This window comes from Lontra canadensis, unplaced genomic scaffold (genome assembly GCF_010015895.1).
Source record: "Lontra canadensis isolate GAN:19392208 unplaced genomic scaffold, GSC_riverotter_1.0 scaffold16, whole genome shotgun sequence".
NCBI classification, from domain to species: domain Eukaryota; kingdom Metazoa; phylum Chordata; class Mammalia; order Carnivora; family Mustelidae; genus Lontra; species Lontra canadensis.
In genome coordinates, this window is record NW_022631010.1 from 20,957,171 (window position 1) to 20,980,667 (window position 23,497).

A 23,497-nucleotide genomic window follows, 5' to 3' on the forward strand; every position below is an offset into this window, starting at 1 on the left:
ATAAGTGGTATAGATGGGATCCAAACCCAGGCCTGATGCTCCATGTTGGGCCCTTATGCAAAATCTAACCAAAAGCCCAAGGGCAGTGTCAAGTTCCCAGAGATGGGTAATCATCCAGCTCCCACCTTGGCCAAGAAATGCCCCCGGTTCTTTGGATTTGGGTGTGAAGAAGCACACCAAAAATGGAAGACACATGGGATGGCATTACTACCATTAGTTCTGCAGGAGGCTCTAGCAGCCCTACCTTGTTTTGTAGATGAGGAAACTAAGGCCAAGAAGCACTGGGAAGAACCTCCTAGTCCAGCATGCCACAATGTATCTTTACAGGTTATCTTGGACAGCTGTAGCTGTTCTGAAAACACAATTTCTCAGGTGTATTTGGGGCCTACCTGCCAGGTAGGGAGCTAGCTCGGGCTCAAGGAGGCAAGCAGCTGCTGCTGGCAGCCCTCTTCTTGACCAGTTGGGCCAGGTGGACAAGATGGGCATATTCCATCCCCAGTCAGTGTCCAGGACTGGGGATTCCTTTAGCATTCTTCATCCTGCTGACACTTATTAGACACCAGCTCTGTGCACTAACCATACTCTGATATTAGACAGGAGGGAGCAATGAAAAGGAATTGCGGCCATCTTTCAGATGGCCAACAGACATGCAGGTGGTTTCTTGAAGCACCTGTGACTCTGTCTGGGGCCTTCTCTGGTCCCACGTACACACCGAGTTAGCCAAGTGCAGAGATGAGGAGTGTTAAGGGTTAGCCCTAAAGTGTTTAGGACAGCCTTCAACAGTGATGGATGAGCATTTGTGGACAATACTGAGGCATATTCTACACCATCTCTTAGAGGGGCCCCAGCAAATTTGAGCCTACTGTCTCAGCCCCTTTCTGATTTGTCTCCCTCCTCCCAGATATCACTTCCCAGATAAACTGCTGGCATTCATATCTCTGTCTCAAGGTCTGCTCTTGAGGGACCCAGCATCAAACATAGACATGTGGGACCTCTGAAGGAGGGCTTACTACCTGGAGGGCAAGAGGAGAGGGACTCCAGCTCATGTTTAAAAAATCTTTTCTTGTAACTTTCACCAAAAGATGATTCTATAGGAGCGAAATAAAATATATGTATTCTTCTTTGAAAATTGTGCATTAGCTCTTTGAAATTATTGTTAGAATTTCATCACCAGCCCAATACATGTTTACACAAAGGACCTATAAGGAATAAGTAGAGTGGGATCCATGTCAGTAGCTTGCTGGGGGATACTGAACCTGGTCATTCTTTCCACATTGTTGTGAACCACCAAATAAGAATTTTGTTGTTGTTCTCGAAGCAGACTGATCTGAGAATCCTTAACTGCCTCTCCTCTGCTTTTCCCACCCCCGCCATCACACCCACCCCTTATATCAGCCACTGACCAGCCAGGTTCAATTTCATGAGGAAGTTTGCCAGTGGCCTGCTTGGCCAGGACTTCGGACAGCGCCTCAGCCCTTCCTGAGCCAGCACTTGGATCTGTGGGTCCCACCTCATTCAAGGGCATAGCCTCCAGCACGGTCTGGGCAAGTCCAGGTGAACATGGGGACCAGCCAGGGCTGGAAGGTTTCCAGCCCACCCAGCAGGGCCTTTTCTCTCCTTACCTTTGCTCCACTCCCCACCATGCGGGTGACCCATGGAGAACATCAGTATCCTGGGTTTGGAAAGTGGACAGAAAAGGACATTTCTCTTGGTTCCTGATCCATACTGAACAACTTCGGGAGGGGAGGGCAAGGTGAGAGCCATGGGATGGTTATTTGGACTAAAATTTATTCAGGCAAATTCAAAGAGAAGTTCAAAGGAGGAAGTGTGAGAAAGCATCTCCTAAGAGTGTAAGACATCCTGTGTGCACAAGGAGAGCCAGGAGGTGTGGAAGAAGGAGAGGCAGGAATTGACTAGGGGGCTGCAAATACCAAGTCTCCCCAGATCCAGCCTCTGTGGGTACTGTGGGCAACAGGGAAGTTTCAGGGAGGAGGAAGTCGAAGGGTTTCTCACCAGGGAGGCTGGAAGGCCTCCGCTAGCTCTGCTTACTGGACAAGAGCACACCAGCCAGAAACATTAGGGCCATAGAGGGAATACGCTAGAACAGAGACTCCTCAGTAAAGTGGCTGGAATCCTTGCAGTGCCCAGGGCCTGACGGACAAACTTCAACCTTGTTCTGTGAATGTTTGTCCCCTTCTGGTAATTTCCAGATTGTCGTGTCATTTGGTCTTCCAAGTGAAAGCCTCCAGGCTTGCCCTCATTTTTCCCATCCATTGATCAGGAGGACTCAGTGCAGCCTGTTTGGAATAGCTTCAGCTTGGAGAGCCACTTGGAGGGGTGTGGGCAGATCATGACCTCCCTCTCTTTCCTTGTCTTCTCCACTTCATCACATGAAGAATAGGACAAAACTAGCATGTGTGATCACACCTGTGACATGTACAGGTGATCTGTGCTTCACATGCTGGATGTAGCCTCAGGCCATATCACCACCGCTGTGGCTCTGGAAAGAGTTATGCGGTGTCTTTATCTGGTGATGCCCTGGAAGCAGAGAGCAGAACTTTTTCAAGGAATAGACAGAGACTTGCATCTTGGGCCAACCACCTGGCCAACAAGCTGCAAACCAGAGGCATGTTCTGTACTGTCTCCCCGGATCTGCAGCGGGACTGGACCCCAGGTGTCCTGTGTGGTCACCCACTCACTCATCAATGTTATTGTCTTTGACTCCCTTCCCTGGTCTCCTCCCCTTCTTCGCTCATAGCGTGTCTAGCAGTCACCTCCAAATAAGCTATGTATCCCCAAATCCTTGACTGAAGATCTGCTTTGGGGGAAACCCAAAACAAGACACGTGGCAAGCAGGTGTCATCTTGTACATCCTCCCTGTCCACTGGTGATAGTTGTCCCACTTGTGTGCTGGAGATGGACGGAGAGCTTGTGGAGCTCCAAGAGAAAGTCTGCTTTCATCAGCTGGCCAAATTTGCTAAAGATGGGGCCAAGGTCAGGGAAACATGCACAGCTTCCCACAGAGCCTGCTCTGATGCATCTTCCAGAGACGAGAGCCATGGGTCCTACAGGAGGCCTTATGAAGGCTCTGGCCTTGAAGCTGATGGGATTTTATGAAAGGCAGGGAGAGAAGATCACTTGGAGAAGGGGATATCTCGGGCTGATGGTATAATCAGTGCAGATAAAGACATAAAAAGAAAGCAAATAAATGCAAGGTGTGCTCAAGGAATAGCAAATGGTCCTGTCTGTTAAGAATATGACACCCACGCAACAATGCGGACTGTCAAATTTCTAGCACTGAGAGCATGGCCTGGCACACAGTAGCTGCTCGGGAGTTAGTAACTAAGTGAATGAGCACATGCAAAGTATAAAAGGGCGGGAGAAGAGAAGAAAGCTCTAGTAGGGAACAGCCAGGACCATCTTGGCACTGCCGGTGCACAGACTGGGGCTTTCATCGCCCAGTAGGGAAGGCCTGACCAGGGAGACAGGCATGAGCAGCTCTGTGCTTGATAGTCCATTTCAAGGGTGGCAAATGTGGGTCAAATTCAGAAAGGGTAAGAAAGACCAGGGAAGGTGTTGCACCAGGCCCAAGGCCCCAAGCCAAGACAGTCCTGGTGGGAAAGGAGGGATCTTAACCCTGTGTGTCCCATGGACCCCCTTGGTAATGCAGGGAAGCCTACAGACCTCTGCTCTCATGAACACTATAAATCACAAGGGGTGATCTAACTGCCCCCCAATGTTGCAGCGGTGAGCAAGAGCTGCTGTGGGCATATAGTATAACGTATCATGAAAACATATCTGTTGGGGCCCGAGTCTCTTGTGCTTCTCACACTCCTGAGGTTTATTGCCTACTTTCTTACCTGAAGGAAACACTAAATTCCAGGTAGAGATATGTGAATGTAAATATGTAATTTTTTCTCATCCAAGTTCATGGATTCTGCATTAAAACAAGGACAGGCGCGACTGTCCCAGTCTTCCAGAGCTGAAAATATTATCCTCTGTTCTGAGCTGGTTTTCTCTTTCCGTTCTTCAGCCCTGCACGAATTCCCCAATGACATCTTCACCAACGAGGATCGAAGACAGGGGGCGGTCGTTCTCCACGTGCTCTGCGTAAGTACCCCTTTTGGGGCTCTGCTGGAGGGTATGGAGGGGAGACCAGGCCAGTGGTGGGTGGGCATAGTGAGATGAACCCTTGGCGTGGGTCCTCTGAACCCCGTGGAGGGCAGTCTCCATATGTACCTTGTGTAGGAGGCTGCAGGCTCATAAGCTGGAAGATAACAATGTATTCTTTCCTTGATAACAGAGTCTAAACCATGGGTTCCCAGGTCAGCAAGATTTGCTGTCTACTATTTAACCTTGCTCTCTCTCCTCCAGTGCCACCCTCTTGGGGAACCCTTTACTAACCAGCCTCTCTAGAATGCCGTCATCTTTCCCCATCCTGGGCTTTGTTTTTCTCCATATCACTGATCACTATCTGACATATTATGCTATCATTATTTGTTTCCTGTCCATCAGCCTCACTCACATGCAAGCCCAGGGGAACTGGGGCATGGTCTTGCACATGGCTTCTTTCCCAGACCCATTTCTGGCACGCGGTAGTGACAAAGTATTTGTGAAATTAACAGATTATGTGTCACGTCGCTGACATGGCATCTGACCTAGAGTAGGCAAGCAATAAACGTTTGTTCTCATTCCTAATGTCCACCATTGCCCTAGAGCTTCCTCGGCAGACCCAGGGCATGGAAGGTCCTCACTTTTCTTTGCCCCTGTTTGGAGATCGTGGGGAGGGTGTGTATGTGAAAATATATCTAAGGAGTGGCTGCAGAATCAGAAAGACCCAGGGCCAAATCCTCGATTAGGTACGCCACTGTGCTTTCCCGTCTCTATGGTATTCACTCTTCCCCGAAATTCTCTTAATTCCATTTTGGTTATTTATTGCTGTAAAACAAATTCTCCAAATTCTGTGACATACCCAATGACCACTCTCCGTTACTCACTGGGTCTGTGAGTCAGGAGTTTAGAAGGGGCACGGAGGGAATGCTGTGCCACCGGACCTGGGCCTGCGAGGGGACAATCCAGATGGCTGACAGTGACCCCAGCAGCTGGGCTAGAGCCCTTGGTGCTGGAGAACCCCCCTCCCAAGAGGGTTTCTCTGCCCTCGAGCCTGGTGTCCGGGCTGCAGTGACCAAATCACCAGCTTGTCTGGGACTGTTGGCCAGAGCGCCTCCATGTGGCCTCTCCGTCATGGCTCCCTGTGGCACTCCAGTACTTGGAGAGGGACATTAGGTGAACAAGGAGGAAGCCCCGTGGCCTGTAACGCTCTGGCCTTGGAAGTCACACGCATCATTTCCACAAGATTGCATTATTGTCACAAACCCACCACAACTCAAGGGCAAGGGACAAACACCTTCCTTTTCAGGCCACACCGGGGGCATGGGTGTGGAGCCCAGGTCCGCTGTCCTTATTCTGCCTGTGGCTTCTGACAAGATGTTTAGCCTTCCTGGACCCAAAGCTGCTCCCAGATTGACTCCCCTTGTGGTGAAAGCAATCAACTCTTCAGAGCTTTCCCTACTTGCCCCAACTGCCCAGAACTCTCCTCTTGAAGAAAAGGCACAAGAAATCTTTTTTTAGCAAAGACATTGTCTGAAAACACCATATAAAGTAGACTCTTTGCCATCCTTCCTGCCCTTCAGGAGAGTCACACACACAGAGCAATTAATATGGATTCCAGCTGCCACCCTTGGCACCAATGAGGCTCCCCTGTCTCCAGGCCGAGGAGACCCAGTCACTGCAGTTGGACTGGAGTAGGTTGGCATTTTCCAAAGAAGGGAGAAAAGGAACTCTAGGAAGGAAAGGGAAGCCTATGATCAAAGATGTAGAGACTTGAAAGCGCAGGGCATCGGGAATGAACAGAAACTAAAGACAGGGAAGGTGGGGGGCGGGGATCACCTTGTAGGCACCATGAGGTGATTCAGCTGCTGAGTTGGAAGTAGGGGGAAGCAGATTCTTGACCTTGCCATCCCTCCTTGCCTAGGGAGTAGGGTCAGGCATGGCCAGAGATGACCCAGCATGGTCTATGCTCTAGTCAGGTGATGAAGACCCAGGCAGGCCACAGAGAAAGGCTCAGGGCCATTTGGGCAGGGGTCCCAGAGTCTAAATACCCTAAGAACACCCCAGGCATGGGTGTTCATGAGCATCAAGAGGAGGTGTAAGGGACTGAATGTCATCTAGCTGCCTCTGGGCCCCCGAAGAGCAGGGTCTGCCCATCCAGTGAGGCGAAGGCTCCAGACTTGTGTCCTGTCACCCCAGCCTGCCCCAGGGAGAGGGTCTGAGGCTGTCCTTTCATTGGGATTCACTGATGGTCATGGTGGATCTAGACCGGAGAACCCAGTCCTTTCAGATCTTACTCCAAAACCTGACTAAACTTTTCATTTGCACTCAAACTCCAAATTCCCCATTCCAGTTGGGCCACATGGGTTTGCTTTTCACATGCGTCTCCATAGAGCTCATAGTCTTCAGCCCTGGTCGATTCCTGGTCTGTGGACATGGGTGCTTCTGAAGACACTCCAAAACAGTCTTTTAAATCTTCACTTCACAACTTGCTTCTCTTTTTCTTTGATTTTCACAGAAATGCTATCCTCTCTTTTGTGAGCTTCATGGAAATCAAAGAGCCATTTCTGGTTTAACTTTCCGAAGGCTGCAGCTTTCATTTTCCCTTGAATCTGTCTGGTTTTGTGGATTTCAAAAACCCTAAATCCCGAGATTGCCCTAAAAAATACTTCTGTTCCTTCTGACTGTTCTTCATGGATGGATTCTTTGCTAGTGTGGAAAGTCATCATTGGTATAACTGTATCAACAGTGACTATCCCCAAGAAAGCACACTGGTCTTAGAACCTGCTTGATAGCCCATCTGTTATAATGTTGAGACACTAAAGCAGTATCCTCTGTATGTGAGGAAATTTGCACCTTATAAGCCCATGGAGGCTGCCCTAAATAGAGAGAGAGGCCTGTGAATAATTTTGTGATTTAGGAATATCTTGTGAAATTTGTTAATCATCCCCCCGGTAGATAGTTGAATCTTTGAGATTATAAGACAAGCTAGTAAAAGCTTTTCTCATCTAGTAAAAGAAGCTTTAAATAATCAATATTTGAAATTCTTTCTCAAAATGGGCTTGTCCTTAGTAAGTCAATTTCCATTGCAGAAATTAATACCCTCTGTGTACCTTGTCAGCATTCAAAAATATTCTTCCTAAGCTTCAAGTCTTCTTTTCACATTTTTAATGTAATTCCCCTCTTCTGGTAGACATATTTCTATGTGTGTGTGAGAGGTGGTATAAAGGATCATGTAAGGACCTATTTAGCAAAAGGCTTCCATTAAGGTTAAACAATAACCTTGTTGTTTAACCCTTAAACTGTCCCTGCTTCCCTTCCTCTAGGGGATTTACTTAAAAACAAGTCCTGGAAACCAGCTCCAGGTAACAAAGCCCAGATACAAGGGTGGGTCAGGCCAGGTGGAAACATCTGATCAGTGGGGGGTTGCATACTGTCTCCCTAGCTACCAAGGAGTATGGGCCCCCGCCCTTTGGGAGACTGTTGGGCACCAATTCTAACCAAGGTGATAGGCTAAGTCAAATGTCTACTATAGGGTAAATTGTAATTCAATTGGTCACCTAGCATCACTGTGCAGCTTTTTCTGTGTGTTACAATTTCATTGGCTGCCTGTGCGTGGCCAGGCCCGACCGCATGGCCTTTGCCCTTAGAAGCTAGTCTGTGAAACAGAGAAGGGTCACCACTCTCTATAAGAGGCGTGGCCCTGGTCAGTCAGTTTGATTCTTGATGCTTGTCGCGAAATAAAGCTTTGCTTGACCTTCGCTTTATATCAGTCTCGCTCCTTTAATCATGGACCCATTATTGGGGGACCTAACAGATCGCAGTCCTAAAAATGAATGTATAGCCCTTATGAAGGCAAATTCCTGCTAAGTGAATCTGGCTGGGAGATGGGCTCCTTAACTGATCCAAGAGCTCAGACCCATCCATGGACCAGCCAGGAAAGAATTAGGAACGAGAATGTTTCTGATGTCCATCTTTGTGTTCTAAAACGTGGGTATGCTTGGAGAAGCCCCACCGGAAACTCGGGTGTCAACGCTGTGCATGCAGAAGGGACTTCCTCCTCTGTGGAGCATTAGGGTAGCCTCCACTGGGGCCACACCAGGCTTCCCAAGGCAGCAAAAGAATGCATGAGCCACTGAGAGGTCCCTGGTCATCTGCCTCAGACCCAATCTGTCCAGTGGTAGGGACTCCTTTGTCTACATCTCGGTCTTCACTGCACTCCTATATCCAGTGCTGATTTTAGAAGCTCATGTGTGTTCACATGAGGTGGGCTCTATACGGGCTGGAGCATTTCAGAATTAGAGGCTAGATTTTTGTGGTGGGGGTCAAGCCAGGGTTCTCTGGGAGTGGAAGTGAGGGCCATTGATCTCTAGACCGATGGTGTCCAGGGCTGGATCCCAAGCATGGGGGCTTTCCTGTACCCCAGTTCCTGTCCATATTTCTTTTCCTCCTTCTCTAGCCCAAGGACTCTTTAATCTGGTCTGGGAATTTAGGGAAACTGGTTCTGTGAGCCTGCAACCAAATTCCATCTTTTTCCCAGATCAGCCTGCTTTTTAAACTCAAGGAATTCGCTAATTTCTGTCTCATGGTTCCATTATGACCTGGCTTGCTCTCCAAAGCTGCGGGAGGAAACCAGTTGGCATCCGAGGATGTGATGGGGATGTGAGGCAGCAGGGTTGGTGGGGGGTGGCTGTTTAAATACCAGGCTCCCTCTGGAATTGTATTTTTTCTAGGTCCATTCCATATTGCCTCCATATTGCTGGTTTTCCAGGGCTCCCAGACAGATAGAATGCCTAGATGTCCTGGATGTATCCATTCCGCCCTCCCTTTCCACACTGTTCCCATGCTGGCCTCTTTGTGCACCTGCTCTGCTGGCTCTCTCCCTGTACCCTTCACTCTTTCTCAATTCCCAGCCAGCTGGTCACCAGCCAGACTTGGTTACCTTCTGGGTCTGGTCTTAACCAGTCAACATGATCAAAGTACAGGCCTGCCCTCAGCAGATACAGACGTTGGGACAGCTTCTGAAGGAGGAGTCTGGGCTCTGCAACCCCAACCCCAAACTACCCCCCTCCACCCAGAGCTAAAAGGAAGGCTGATTTGGATGTGTTCTTGGAACAGCCAGGTGGGGGGTCTTTCTGGGGAGGGCCCAGGTCCCACATGGTCTATTCCCCTTTCAGTCCTGGGGGAGGAAGCTGTCTGGAAGGGGCCTCACCAAGGGATGTAATTTCCTTGTGGCCTGAGTTCCTTCCAGTTCTCTCTAATTTTAGTATCTGGAGTAGTTTCTCTGGATGTGCCCCTCTGGGGCCCAGATTGCTTTTGTTAAGAGCCAAGGAATAAACTATTTGCTGCAACAGCCGGTTATTAGAGGGCAGAAGGGCCAGGCTACCAGCAGGAGGTGGGGGGGGCCCCTTCCGCTGCCCCCCCATACCAGCCCAAGAAGAGGCAGCTTTGCATGTCAAAGCTCTTGGTCCACCTCCTCCCCAGGGGTGATTTTTGTCTCTCCAAGGCTATCCCTCTGCTTTTTTGGCTGTGAAACAACTCGACTTTTATACGCCAGCCCTATCTAATAGAACTTTCTGTGCTGGTAGAAATGTTCTCTGATGGCCTGGTCCAGTAGGGCAGCCTGCTGGCCTGTGTATGTCCGCTCAGCCCTGGAAGTGTGGTTAGTGTGATGGAGGGACTGATTCTTTATTTTTATTTCATGTTAATGAACATAAATTTAAATAGCCTCTTGTGGCAGGGGGCTGCCCTGGAAAGCCTTCAGATGGATTCAGACTCAGCGTCTTCCCTTCCTTTTTTATGTTGTCAGCTTGAAATCAAGAAGCAGAGACAGGAAAAAAGCAAAGAGGTGTTGCTCCCTCATTTCATTCTCTTCAGGGCTAGCCTGGGTTTAGCAATTCAAGCACACGAGATGCAGGGAAGTCATTGCCAGGGCCCAATGGGATGTTTGATGACGAGGCAAGACACCTAGATTAGGAGTGAGGACAGTTACCTGTCACCCACAAGCTCAGTGCTCTGGAACAAGTCAGAGAACTTCCGACCTCAGTTTCCATATCTGTAGAGTGGCAGGTGCATAGTAGGTGCTCAGTAAATGGTACGTTTTTGATCTTCACCTTCTCTCCATCCCACACTCATGTGATTAGCCTGTTACAAACACCTGTCATGGGACCAGAGCCAGATCCACTCAGAGGCAGCCCCGTCCTCCTGAGCAGCCAGACAGGGGGCATTAGGAAGGCCTCTCTGAAGCTGGTGTCTTGCCAGGCCCAGGGCTCTGGGAGAGAGGCAGTTGCTGGGGTTTGAAATTTAAAGGAACCTGTATGATCTGGTCAGCAAGGTCCCAGCAACAGTTCACTCGCTGGGCAGACGTGTTTAGTTAAGGGATTTCACCGTGGAAGAGAAAAATGATTAGAAGAGCTTGTGGAATTTGCTGTTTACTCTTGGAAAAGTGCTGAGCATGTCCTTAATTTGTCAGTGTCAACACAAAGCTAAAACTGGCGTCCAGAGAGAATTAGCACGAAGAGAGTAAATTATTATGTTTCAATAGATCTTAAGTTATTCCCTCCCCTCCTTGCTCCCGGGTCCCACTTCAGAAGGCTCAGGTTTAACCATTAGGTCTCATGGGCTTGCTGAGAGATTGATGTCCCCAGGACCCCTGAGCTGGATACAAAGCATAAAGAGGGTTAGAGCACACTCTTGGAATGAAATCCATCTGTGTTCCAGTCCTGGCTCTTCATTTATTAGCTCCATAGCCATGGGCAAGTTGCTTTGCCTTGCCAAGTCTCAGTTTCCCTCATCTGTCCCTGGAAATAAATATGGCAGCCACATCATCAGGTTGCTCCGAGGAATACATGAAGGCAAGCATGCCAGGCTCTTGGCAGAGTGTCTGCCCTGCATAGACAGTGCCCCCCACCTCTGCTCCTAGTACTTGCAACCTGTGTGTGCCTACCCACCTCTCAACTTCCAGCCTGCACAACTCTGGGCTTTTTCTGGTCTGCAGAGCCCATTCTACCAGAATGCAGGACAGCCCAGAAGTAGCCCTCAGATGGAGCAGGCTTGGTTGGTAAATATCTCCATTCCTTCATGCCTTACTTGGGCTAAATGAAACATTTGTTCTAGGTTGTATCCCAGAGTTGCCGGAGCAGGTAGAAGCTCTAGGTGCCCAGACAGTGCCTTGCTTGATTAACACTTTGATTATCTGCCCAGCTCTCCCCCAGCTCATTTTCCTGCTTGTCTGTGGCTGCTTTCTGGGAATCTCCGCTTCCAACTAAAGGACTTGCACTGGAATCCTGATACCCAGTTCTGCTTCCAAGGCACAGGTTGAACAGATAAAACCTACCATTATTGTTATGCATATTGTTATGCCTGAGTTTTTGAGTCTGAGAGACCACCAAGGAGCCAAGCACCGATGCAATCACATGAGGTTTCTCTGACAAGCATAAGCTTGGGCCCAAGTATACCCGGCACAGCAGAGTAGGGACTTGGACCCCGAACCAGATTACAGTCAGAGTTTTTAAAGGCAGAGTAGGGGTGGACTTGGCGGTGGGTGCGGATAAAGGGGATTATGGATGATGTAAGCCTCTAAGGAATTTTGGAATCAAGGTCTCCAGGACCTTGAGGGGCTAGCTGTTGTTGGGAGAAAGGTTATTTATTACTAATAGTAAAAATCTTCTCTTGAGACCCTTTAGAGGTCTATCAGTGGGCCATATGCTTGGGAATGATTCTTGACACTATCTTGGAGGTTTAGAGATAAAGTTTTCTAAAGGAATTGTTAAAGGAGACTTACAGGATCCTGGTCAGACCTGTTGGGGTAGGAGGTCGGTCAGGGTAGGATTGTCCTTAGCAAAACCTCAAGGTGAGGGCAGTTAAGTCCCCAGGGGAGAGCCACTTTGTCTGTTTCAAGGGCTTGTCAGTAGGTAAGGAATTTTAATGATTTTCTTCTGCCTCTGTTTCCCACATCAGCTAAACTTGGGGTGGGATGGCCTTAATTTTCTTGGCCTCCACACAAATCAGATGCATAATGCCAGTTGCAGAATTAGGAGATTCCAGTCCCTTTTAGACAACTACAGACCAAGGGGTGACATGAATTCTACTGTCTCTGTGAATCATATCCTTAATCCCGTATGATATACAAAGAGCTTGAGAATGAGCCTTGGAGCAGACACCATGAAATCTGGCCCCTAACAGTGAGGGCAGAGAGTGAGCACATGACTTAGACACCAAACATTTCCCCATGGGGGCCAGACACCGGGAGCCTGCTGTATGCTTCTCTTCATCTTATGTATTATTTGCTTCACTCATCTGCACTGTCTGTATTTTTTTTCATTTATTTCGTTATTTGGGAAATAAATTTTATGTATGTGTTCCTCTGAGATGATGTTGCCAACAGCCACAATTTATACACAGTAGCTATGTGTTGACTATTTGAAGTTTTGTAGTAGTTTTTCCTTTGAAAAGTGTAAATACCGGGCGCCTGGGTGGCTCAGTGGGTTAAGCCGCTGCCTTCGGCTCAGGTCATGATCTCAGGGTCCTGGGATCGAGTCCCGCATCGGGCTCTCTGCTCAGCAGGGAGCCTGCTTCCCTCTCTCTCTCTCTCTCTCTCTCTCTCTGCCTGCCTCTCTGTCTACTTGTGATATCTCTCTGTCGAATAAATAAATAAAATCTTTAAAAAAAAAAAAAAAAAAAAGAAAAGTGTAAATACCAAAGCTAAGTGAATGACCAGGTACTGCCATTTGGATTTGTCGTATGTCCTGGTTTAAAAAACTAGTCTGGATAAAATAGTCCATTACGTGCTCTAATTTATCAGAAAATGCTCCATGTATTTTAAATGTTGGTGCCTGGTGGTGTGGATCTTTGTCAGTGGTTTACTGAAATCATCAGGAAACAGACACCAGAATCACTGTTGTGTAGAGAAACTTAGTAGAAGACCTGCGGTTTATCATGCCGCGAGGCATCAGAATAAGTGCTACCTGGAGGAAACTTGGTTTTCTGTTCCCTCTATCTGTCATGCCTCCCACCCTAACCCTGACTCTGGTATGATATAGAGACTCTGGACAGGAGTTTCAAGTTTAACAACAACAACAAAAAAAAACCCTGACCTTAAAGCCCAGAAGCTTCTGCACCCAGGGACCCAGATCTGCAGCCTGTTCCACAGTCTGAGGAGCCAGTTTCCACCTCAGATTGGTACCGGAGGAGCTCCTGTGGCCAAGAGGCATGTTTCAGGCAGGGTTCCCCACCCCCCGAAAAGTTGGCCCCGAGACAAGGAGTCAGGACAGGGGCTTCCTTGGGGGGATGATGCCGGGAAGCACCCAGCAGGGCTAGGCAGAGGAGGGGGCATCCAATAAAGGCTATGTGGTAAGGCCAGTTACTCATCATGGTCACGGTGGCTGAAGCTTAGCCCCATGGAGACTGGCTGATCGTGGAGAACCTGCCCCTCTGATCACCCTAACTGAGGTGGGGGGTGGGAACGGCAGCCTCCTGTCAGTCACTGCTGGAGGCTGCACTCCTGGAGGAGCTGAGCTGCTCCAAAGCCCCAGTCAGTAGATGGAAGTTGTTCAGTTGCCATGCCAGGAACGTGAGTACCAAGGTTGAGGGTAGGCATGACATGTCCCAGCCGGACAGCCCCAGATAGAAGAGGACTTGCACCTGTACCCACACCATGAGCTCCTTCTGAAGATCCTGGCCAGTGCCTTTCTCCGCATCTTTTCCCCAGCAACACCTTCCAAGTCTGATGCTGGCAAACGTCCTCTGTGTGAGTTCACCCACTTGGGAATTCCCAAGACTGGCTGTTTGGCAGACGGTCCTGCAGCTTTTCCCAGACTGTCTGAACCCACTTGGGTTGGTGGGGAGCAAAGCAAGTTGGTGTCTTCTCATGTGTACCTTGTCAGACTCCCTTCCCCCGCAAGGGTCCTGTCTTGCCCCAAAGCCTGTGTTCCCTTCCATGTGTTCCCTCCAGCACCATGTCCAACTTTGAACTTGACAAGTTCTGTTAGTTCTACCATTTCTCAGGATTCCTGCGATGGTCAATAGTTCAAGAGTTCAAATGCTGACTGCCGCAGACCTCCTGCATGGCCTTTATGACTCAGGGCCTCAGTTTCCTCATCCATGTATGCGGATGATGTTAGCCCCTACTTCATAGAAGTTCTGCTGCCAGGTAGGAGAAAGCAGGGAACATGCTTAGTCCAGTGCCTTGGCTATAATAGGAACAAGAAAACATTAGCTGTCACGTTACTTTCATTGTTCTACCCTTCTTGGGTCCCTTCGTGTCTGGATGGTGGCCATCCAGATCATCTTTCTGGCTTTAGTCTGTTCCCTTTCCATTGAAATTCAGCGCTATTCACACCAGATCAACACCCTGAATGCAATGTCCTGGTTACGCTCAGAACTCTCCCCAGTCACAGCCCCCACCAACGGAGGGCCAACCTGGCTTGGAAGGGAGGGCATTGGGTGTCAGAGTCAGACCACCTGGGTTCAAATGCCAGCCTCACCGCTCTTTTTAGGTACAATTAATAGCTTTGGGCAAATAAACTTTGTTCTCTGTGCCTTAGTGTCCCTGTAGCATGAGGATGATAGTAGCATCTGTTTCTGAGATGCTATCTTAGTGCTTGGAGCACAACCTGGCACTTAGGAAATGCTCCTAATTGTCAGTCATTATCCTTATTTGTTATTTCAGAGTGTCCCCACAATCTGTGCATCAACCAGTGTTCAGTCTTGTTTTCTTTTCTTTCCTTCTGTATACCAGTATAGGATAGCCTAGCAAAAATGGATTCTTCACCATCCACCAAGAAATCCCAGGGCCTCCCTGCCCATGCTTCCTGCCCATGCTTTCCCATTATCTTTAGTCTTCTTGCAATTCTCCTCCAAGCTCCCTTTGGATGTTATCTCCTTGAAACTTGCTCTTACTTCCCATAAGGAGAAGTGGGACTTCATGTTGGCTCAGATCTGCATCCTATTCTAAATCTCCACTTTCTTTGTTCACCCCCCAAGGAACTTCATTCAGGCAGCCCTCTGTTAATAACACGTCTTGCCTCTCCCCTTCTTCCCGTATGAGTGTTAGTGAGCTGGGACCATGCTTTAGTCATCTTTATGTTCCCGTAATACCCAGCATGGCACCTTGCATGCAGGAATTGCTCACTGAAAATGTGGTGTGTGAATAAATGAACGGATGAAATGAGCTTAGTATCTTAGCTGCTGAGTATAGGGTCTGTTCACTAAGCTGGTAAGAGTTAAGCAATGAAAATAATAGGATGCTTTCATAAGGCTTGGGGGTTCATCAGTGCCAAGTATAATGATATGGTCTTTTGGAGACAGATCTTCATGGAGAGAAGTGTACTGAGTTAAATGCTGAGGATACCCCAGCATCCGAGGCAGGAGTGGATGAATTAAGACAAGAACCTAGAGGCTTCCTACTCCAGTGGCATGCCTTTCTTACCACAGTGTCGGTATTGCCCAGGTAGCTTGGACATTACAAAAATCCAGTGACAGTAGAAACCCTCCCTTACAGAGATGTGTCTGTTTTGCCCAAGACTCAAATTCCTTTCTGAACATTTGCACAAAAGCGTAGCAACTAAACAAACATCATCATTAATGATAATCACATTGTTCTTTAACTTTGTTAAGCTAAATTCTTTCCCTAAACGATTGGCCTTGATCTACTGAGGCATTATTTAAGAACCAAAGGCACTGCCCACATATGAAAGGGACTCAAACTGTGTTACCAGTTAAGGATGAGCAGAGGTGACATTTGGGAACATGGCTTTGGTTTCCTAAGCCCATTTAGCTTGGAGGATCCAACGATGAGAAAGGTTTGTTTGCAGCAGACACCAGGATTCCAGGGGGGATCCCTCTCCTTCCCTGAGATGCCAATGAACTTCTTGCTCTCTTCGAAGGCTCCTGAAGATTTTCCAGAGCTGTTCCTGTTGCTGCTGGTGCTCTCTTATTCTTATACTTTCAGGAACCACAAGGACCCCCAAAGATAACTTGTCCTTTCAGAGCTTACCAGCTGTTTCACTAGGGAATTTGGGGCCACTTCCTCCTGGTTCAGAGGACATGTGTAGTGACTGGCAACCATCAACTATCCCACTCACTGAAAACTGGGCCCAAGATGGTGCCCACTTACCCAACTCTTCACCCTTGTAAAGCCGTGTGTCCATGACAACCTATGGCTCTCTCAAGCCTTTTATTTCCTAAGGTTCTCTTCACATTTTTCCCATCAGTTCTAGGAGCTGTTTGTAAATAGATTTCTTGGTGACATGCTTTTTCACCTAGAAATCTCAAAGCAAGTATGCAAATCAGGTCCAAATGTGGCCCTCATTCTTGAGTCTTTGGTTGGGATGTTTTCATTGATTCTCTTGACATATCCTTCGCTCCTTGCTAGTGAGCAGATTCCAGAGGTAATCATGGAATCTGTCAGCTATTTCTTTGGTGCTCTGATGGTTCCAGTCTTAGGTGCAAAGGTGGAAGCCAGAGGATCTATTTTTTCCCTTCCTAAAGTTGTGAGAACAGTCTTTTCCTTTGTGATATGGACTGCAGGGATTAAGGCAGACATGTATTTTTGGCAGTTAGCATAATGTTTTTCAGCATCTGAAGCTGTGATGGGACCAGCAGTTTTGGCATTTGCTGGGCCCTCTTATCCTCTCCTGGACACAGGCCCAAGTTCATTTGACTCCACCACTTTTTTGGTTTTACAGAGCTGGCTTGAGGCAAGACCCATTACTCTCATCTTTAGAGGAGCAGGGTCTGGAGGGTTTTGTTATCTCCAGGCTAATATACACATAACACATCAGAATGGACACATTCCTCACACAGATGCACATCTATGGATCTATTAGCTTTTATAAAAAAGACAATTGGAGATCATATTAGGCATGACTATTTAAAGTGGGATATTGGAGAAATGAAGGTTGTATGTGTGTGTGTGTGTGTGTGTGTGTGCTTGTAATCTCTCCCTTAGGAACTCAGCATGGGTGGACATGCAGTCAGAATATAGTTTGAGGGGAGCCTGAGTGGCTCAGTGGGTTAAAGCCTCTGCCTTCGGCTCAGGTCATGATCCCAGCGTCCTGGGATCGATCCCGCATTGGGCTCTCTGCTCAGTGGCAAGCCTGCTTCCTCCTCTCTCTCTCTGCCTGTCTCTTTGCCTACTTGTGATCTCTGTCTGTCAAAAAAAAAAAAAGAATATAGTTTGAAATGGAGCTATGAATTTTTAAAAGACAGCTGCCTTTCATTCTCCCCTGTAACCCATTTAGCCCTTAGTTTGACCACCTCAGCAACTGTCACCACCACCACCATGCAATCCCCCTGTTGCTCAGGCTGGACTCAGGAATCAGCATTGACTCCTCCCTTCCCCAACACCTGTCAACAAGTCCTGGCCATTCCACCTTCAACCTATGTCTCCATCCCATCCTCTCTCTCCAGCTCCACTGGTGTGGCCATCATCCAGGCTACCGTCATCCCTTACCTGGACCAGGATCTCCCCTCTCAGTTACACACTGGTGTCCTTTAAAAACATGTGAGTATCAGAAGTGCACTTCCTGGCCCTTCTGACCTCTCCAAATTCACTTTACCTGAAACACCTGCATACTTCAAACCCACACACCTGCCCTCCCATTGCTCAAATGTTTCAAGCTCATCCCACCTTAGGGAGCTAGGTATTTGCCCTTCCTCTGATGGCACCTGGACCCTCGGTACTGATGTCTTATGCCACCACATCTCAATCCTAGCTTGCCTGTGAATATTCACTGATGGCCAGCTGCTTGAAAGTTCTGCTCCACTTTTTGCTCTGCTGGCCAAGGAACCATATTCTATACCAAAAGTGGAAAAAAAAAAAAAAGAAGAAGAAGAAGAAGAAGAAGTGAATTGCCTGATCTCCTTTCTTATAGTAAATAGACAAGTCAGCTCAGAGAGGAATCTGTTCAAACTAGAAAGGGCTCAGCATGACTGAAGAAGTAATTGATGATATCATCCCTTATCAAATTAGCTGGCCCTCATTTTTAAAAAAAAATGTTGGAAAGGAAGGGAAAAGCTCTTCTGTGAATGTATTCATATAACTCGATTTAGTGATGGTGTTGTCATGGAAACACAGCATGCCAAGGGAAGGGGCTAGGGTGTTCTGCACTGTAGGACACGGAAAGACTTCAGTTTTCCCCATTGTGATATTTTTCATGATAAGATGCAAAGAAAGCATACTCGCTGGGCATCAATATGTTAGCCATGCTGCTTTGGATGTCTTCAAATCAACTGAGTACCAAGGGGCTCTCTCTGTTTGTCTTTGAGGTAACTGGGTGATGACCCTGGATCTGTTACCAAAGGAGAAGAAGGTATGACTAAGGGAGGGTGTCAATATCTTAAGCTTATTTAGTCCCATGATGGCTCAATGATGGGCAATCTTCTGTCCAGAGCCACCAGTGACCAACTCTGTGGCCTTGAGTAAGTCATTTGCCCTTTGGGATCTTGGCTTATTCAACTTTAAATGAGAAAAATATTCTCAAGGTCCAGTCTGACTCCAAGAGCCACCCCTCCCCCCAAAAAGACTCTGAGATCTATAGTTTGCACAGTAGAAGCCCCCTAGTGACTTCCCCCTCCTGAGGAGCCTGGAGTTTCTGGATATATATGGGAGTCATGATATTGCCCAGCTAACACTCGCCAGGCAGTCATGACGAGCTTCAGTCCTGGGCTATAACCAGGCACTCTCAAAGGCTCTGTATCTTCTTGTCATGGGTGAACAGACATGCCTCCATGGCCCTGGGGTTAGAACAAGTCATGTGGCCAACATGGGCAGAAGAAAGGCCTACAGCTGCTCAATATAAGGAATAGGACTCTTGTCCAGAAACAAGAGCCAGTGCCTCTCCCAAAATAATATTAATGGCTGCAGGCCAAATGCCAGATGATGCCAGACATGGTTTGCCCGTGGTCTACTGTGTCCACATCACTTCGTGCCAGCCATAGGCACCAGGATGGGACTTCAGCAGAAAGGCCACTTGATGTTTTTTGCTCCTCTGCTGTAAGCTTGTGGGGCAGGGATGCCCCTGTTTCATTTTTCAGCTATAGATCAGCCAGGCAGCAGTCCAGGTGCATCAGAACTGCCCTGAAGTTCAAAAAACAATCAACCAAGTTGTTGGGAATTTCTCATCTCCTACTAAGATGCTTACAAGGGAGGATGGAGGAGAGAAAAATGGGTCAGGTATGAAAAAAATAATGTACAAATCCAGCTGCCCAGTTGTTTTGCTCCCAGGCCATGAAGAGAAAGAGGAAGGGAGAAGTGTGCTGGGTCTTCTGCACACCCTCTCTTCTGATTCCCCCCCCCACACCACCACCTAGTGTCTGTCACCCTCTCTGTTTTATAATTGAGTAAGCCAAGGGCTGGAGAAGTCACTAGTCCCCGGGAACAAATTGCTTGTGTCATATTTAGACCAATGCCTGTGTTAGATACCTTGGGTTCCATCAAACAAAGAAGTATTTCCTGGGACCTTTGTAAATGAGCAGTGCAGAATGGACACAAGGAGGGATAGATAAGCACGATCCACACCTGCTCGGAGTCCGACATCTGGTAAGACATGAACTGGGAAGTATCACAGAGCAGTGGAAGATGTAGCCGAGTGCATGTAGACTTTTCCTGCCACATGGCTGTTCTCATTCCCATTGTGCTGATGGAGGGATAAGGCACTGAGCTGTTAAGTGACTTGCCCCATATCATATAGGTATTACCTTCTGCCATTTCACAAGTTGAGGAAACTGAGGCACAAAGAAATTAAGCAACTTGCAGAGCACATAGCTCAGGAGTCAGAGCGGGAGTCTGACCCCAAGCCTTAAGGCTCCAGAGTGGGGGTGGTAGGAGGGAGAGAGCCTCCCTCCCAGGACAGTGACTTGAATGGCAAATTTGGAAAGGGTTCCAGGCATGATCAGTGGACACGTCTGTTCAAGGTTTTCAGTCTTTATTCTAGATACAGCTCTAGAAACAACCTCCTGAGGCTATAAGCTGCCAGAGAAGCCAGGGGGTCCTCAGGAGTGGGCATGGGGCCTGTGGCCATGCTCTCAGGATAGTGTCAGCCAACCTCAAGTCCAATACCCAAGTGGACTGGGATTCTTGGACAGGCTTTGCATCCCTCCATGTCTAGATCCAAGAGTGACTGGGGTCTGTCCTCACCACTCCCTCATCTACACTTCAGGAAAGGGACCACCAGAACAGACTCTGGTCACAGCTTGGGCCTGGGCCCTGGGCTGGCCCTTTGCTCTCGTCTGAGCAGCTGGGCTGCATCAGAGAGCAGGAACCTGGGGCCAGTGGTGTTTGCTGGGCTCAGCCAGCTCTTCTGTTACCCTCGTTTGTCTGAAATTCTGGAAGCCTTTGAATAGCACGCGTGATAATTACAGAATTCCCACATATATTGATGAGAAACAGCTACATAAATAGCATAGCCTGGTATTTACGAAGTGCCAGTTTTCTGTAAATATAGAATTTTGGTAATTACTGCCAAGCAGCTCGTCCACCTTCTGGAGCTCTTCCCAGGGGACACGTCACATCATCTCTGTGGCCAGTCTCGTGGAGTAAGCGGGCACAAGTCCATGAAGCGAATAGGCAGTCTGGAACCAGTGATCCCCAATCTATTTTGGAGTGTGGGGATTCCTTTTTGATAGACGAGGAGTGTGTTGACCCCTCCTCCACCATCTATGCACAGACGCCTGCCCACTGAGGCGATAAGCCAAGCTTCTCAGTGGGCCCCTGGTCCACAGATTGAAAACCAAGTTTCCTTTACTGACCTAGAGTAGCATCTCCCACCCTGCTTTCTCAGGGCACTCCTGGAAGGAAGATGGTCATAGATATGATGTGGAAAATAAGGATTCTTTAGTAACATGTTTAAAAAATGTTAAGGTATTATGTATTTATTTTCTCAATGCAGGATTTCTCACAAACTCCAAATATGCTGTGTTGGGCCATAGCCTTCCATATGGGACGTATAATAGCAGGGCTTTCAAAACTGACCACAGATTCCATCTTTTCACAGTGTAGTTCATAAGAGTTTGCAAAGCATCCTACTTTGGGGAATAATGACTAACCATCCTCAGGGCTCATTAATTGATCTTGGCTCAGCTCTCAAAGGAATGGTATTATATCCGTTAGCTTTCACTGCATAACAAATAACTCTCCGTTTTAGTAGCTGAAACCAACAGCCGTTTTTCAGGTTCTGGTTCTGTTGGTCAGCAGTTTGGGCTGAGCTCAACAGGGCTGTTCTTTTGATCTTGGCAGACCTTCCTCATGTGTCTGTGGTTGGTTCTCAGCAGCCAGATAGCTTGGCCTTGGACAGATGACCAGCTGACAGCTGGGGCAGTGAAAGCAATTGGGCCACATGGTGTATCAACCTCCGTCAGGCCATCCTGGGTTTATCTACACGGCAGCTGGACAGGGTTCCAAGAAAGTAATCGGAGGCAGCACTACGCTCACCTCTGCCACATTCTGTTGTTCAGAGCTTTTCACAAGGTCAGCTCCCATGAATCCTAAGCCAGGGAGAAATGAGCAAGAGAACTGGAAGATTCTAAATGTCTAGGGTCTTTGGAGAGGTAATTTGTTTGGAAGAACAGGCCCAGAGTTATTGTTGAAGCTGTGATCCTATAACAAACAAATAACAAACAAAAAGAGTTTGGGAACCTTGATTGCTTGTTTATTTGGGGTGCCAGAGAGGGAGGGGCCGCTGCTGGAGATGACACAAGACTAAGTCCACCCTGTAGTCCACTCCTCTGTGTGCCCACTAGAGGTGAGTCTAAACTTCTGTCTCCCAATAAAATAGTATTCTTAGGCATGGAACCCTACCAGTGAGAGATGACCAGGAATACCCCTTTAGTTACCAAGAGTATGAAGTTAGATTCTTTTAAGCCTGCTGCAGCAAGGGAGAATGTTCCCGGAGGAGCATTGGGAATGTCTCTGGAAGGGAAGTTAGCCTTGGGCCTCATGCCTTTGAGGAGGGATGGAGGAAGAAGGAAGGGTGGGGTAGTGGTTATTTGGGGTTATTTAGGGTTCAGTTTTATCCGTGTGCTATTAGACACAAGGCTTAGAATTTGCCAGTCTATATGGAAATGTCTGAATTCTGTTGGGATCATTGTGATTTGGTTGCTGGTGGGCAAATTTTTGTTTCCTCATAGGCGAGGATGGTAGTTGGTCAGTAAGAGACTGTGCCATGTGCTAGCCTCAGCCGTGCATGGCCCTGAGATGCTTCATCGTGTCAGAGGCATGGCAGTCTCAAGAGTGAATTCCCAAATGGGGCAAAGATTAAGCTGGCAGGTTGCAACCTTGGCTCTCCCCTGTGACTTCCTGTTGACTAAGGGAAACACTACACAGGTGGCCATTGCTCAGAGGAACCCTTGCTTGGTCAGCCTTCAAAGTAGCACAAGGATTGGAGGAATGACTCTTGGAGTATCCCTGGGCAAGCCACTAGACTGCCAGTAGTAAAACCAGCGGGTGGCTGCCTGTCCCTGCTCAGCTCTTAGACATTCAGGGAAGTTTGTAGAAAATCATGCAGGGAGCACTTTGAGAGCACATCAGCACACATGGTGTCTCTGGATGAATGACAAAGGGCCAGTGACAAAATGGCACCCCTTCCTGAGTGAAACAAGGCAAATAGGGCATGGGACTTAATCACAGAATGGAGACCAGCAGCTCACACCCCCTCCGTGGAAAGCCTTGTGCAGTGCACAAGCTACACAGCTGTTCTCAGTAGTCCAAATTCTTTGGAAGGAGGTTTTCTATTCATCATCTGTAGCAGGGTGAAGAGTGTGGCCATTACTCTGCTTAGTTCAGGACCTTATGTGGATCATTGTTTGTTTTAGCTCATAGTACCTAATAAAGAAGATTCTTTACCCTACATCCATCAGTCAATGAATATACAGTTGATTCTCGTTAGTCACAGATTCTGTATTTGCATATTAATCTACTTGCCAGAATTTATTTGTAACCCCCAAATCAATGTTCATGCTGACAGACATGCACAGAGTGGTGACCCCATGTGCACGTTCTCGGCTGAGGTTGAACGAGGCAAGGCTCTGTGTTCTTGTCTCAGCAGATACTGTCAACAAGCATCCTCTTCACAGTCTTCCTAGTGCCAGGGTTTGTGCATTTTTGTGCTTTTTGTTGGTGATTTGCTGTTTAAAGCTGTCTCCAAGCATAATGCTGAAGAGCTGTCTAGCATTCCTAAGTACACGAAGGCTGTGATGTGCCTTACAGAGAAAATAACGCGTGATAGATAAGCTTCATTCGGACATGAGTTATAGTGCTGTTGTCTGTGAGTTCAATGTTAATGACTTGACAGTATTTATTAAGTGAGGTGTTGTTAAACAGAAGCACACATAAAACAAGGTTCTGTGTTAATCATTTGATGACAGTGGTGTGAGTTAGGGCTCTCAGGAA

General features: G+C 47.8%; 1 protein-coding gene across 1 annotated transcript in view; it reads left to right on the forward strand.

The window, feature by feature from the left end:
- The window catches only part of SLC24A3 (solute carrier family 24 member 3), a 484,555-nt gene that overhangs the window by 275,648 nt on the left and 185,410 nt on the right, over window positions 1-23,497 (forward strand). Inside the window, exon 3 of the mRNA XM_032859275.1 lies at window positions 4,034-4,110. Coding sequence (XP_032715166.1) covers window positions 4,034-4,110 — 77 coding nt within the window. The remainder of the gene's footprint in view (window positions 1-4,033; window positions 4,111-23,497) is intronic.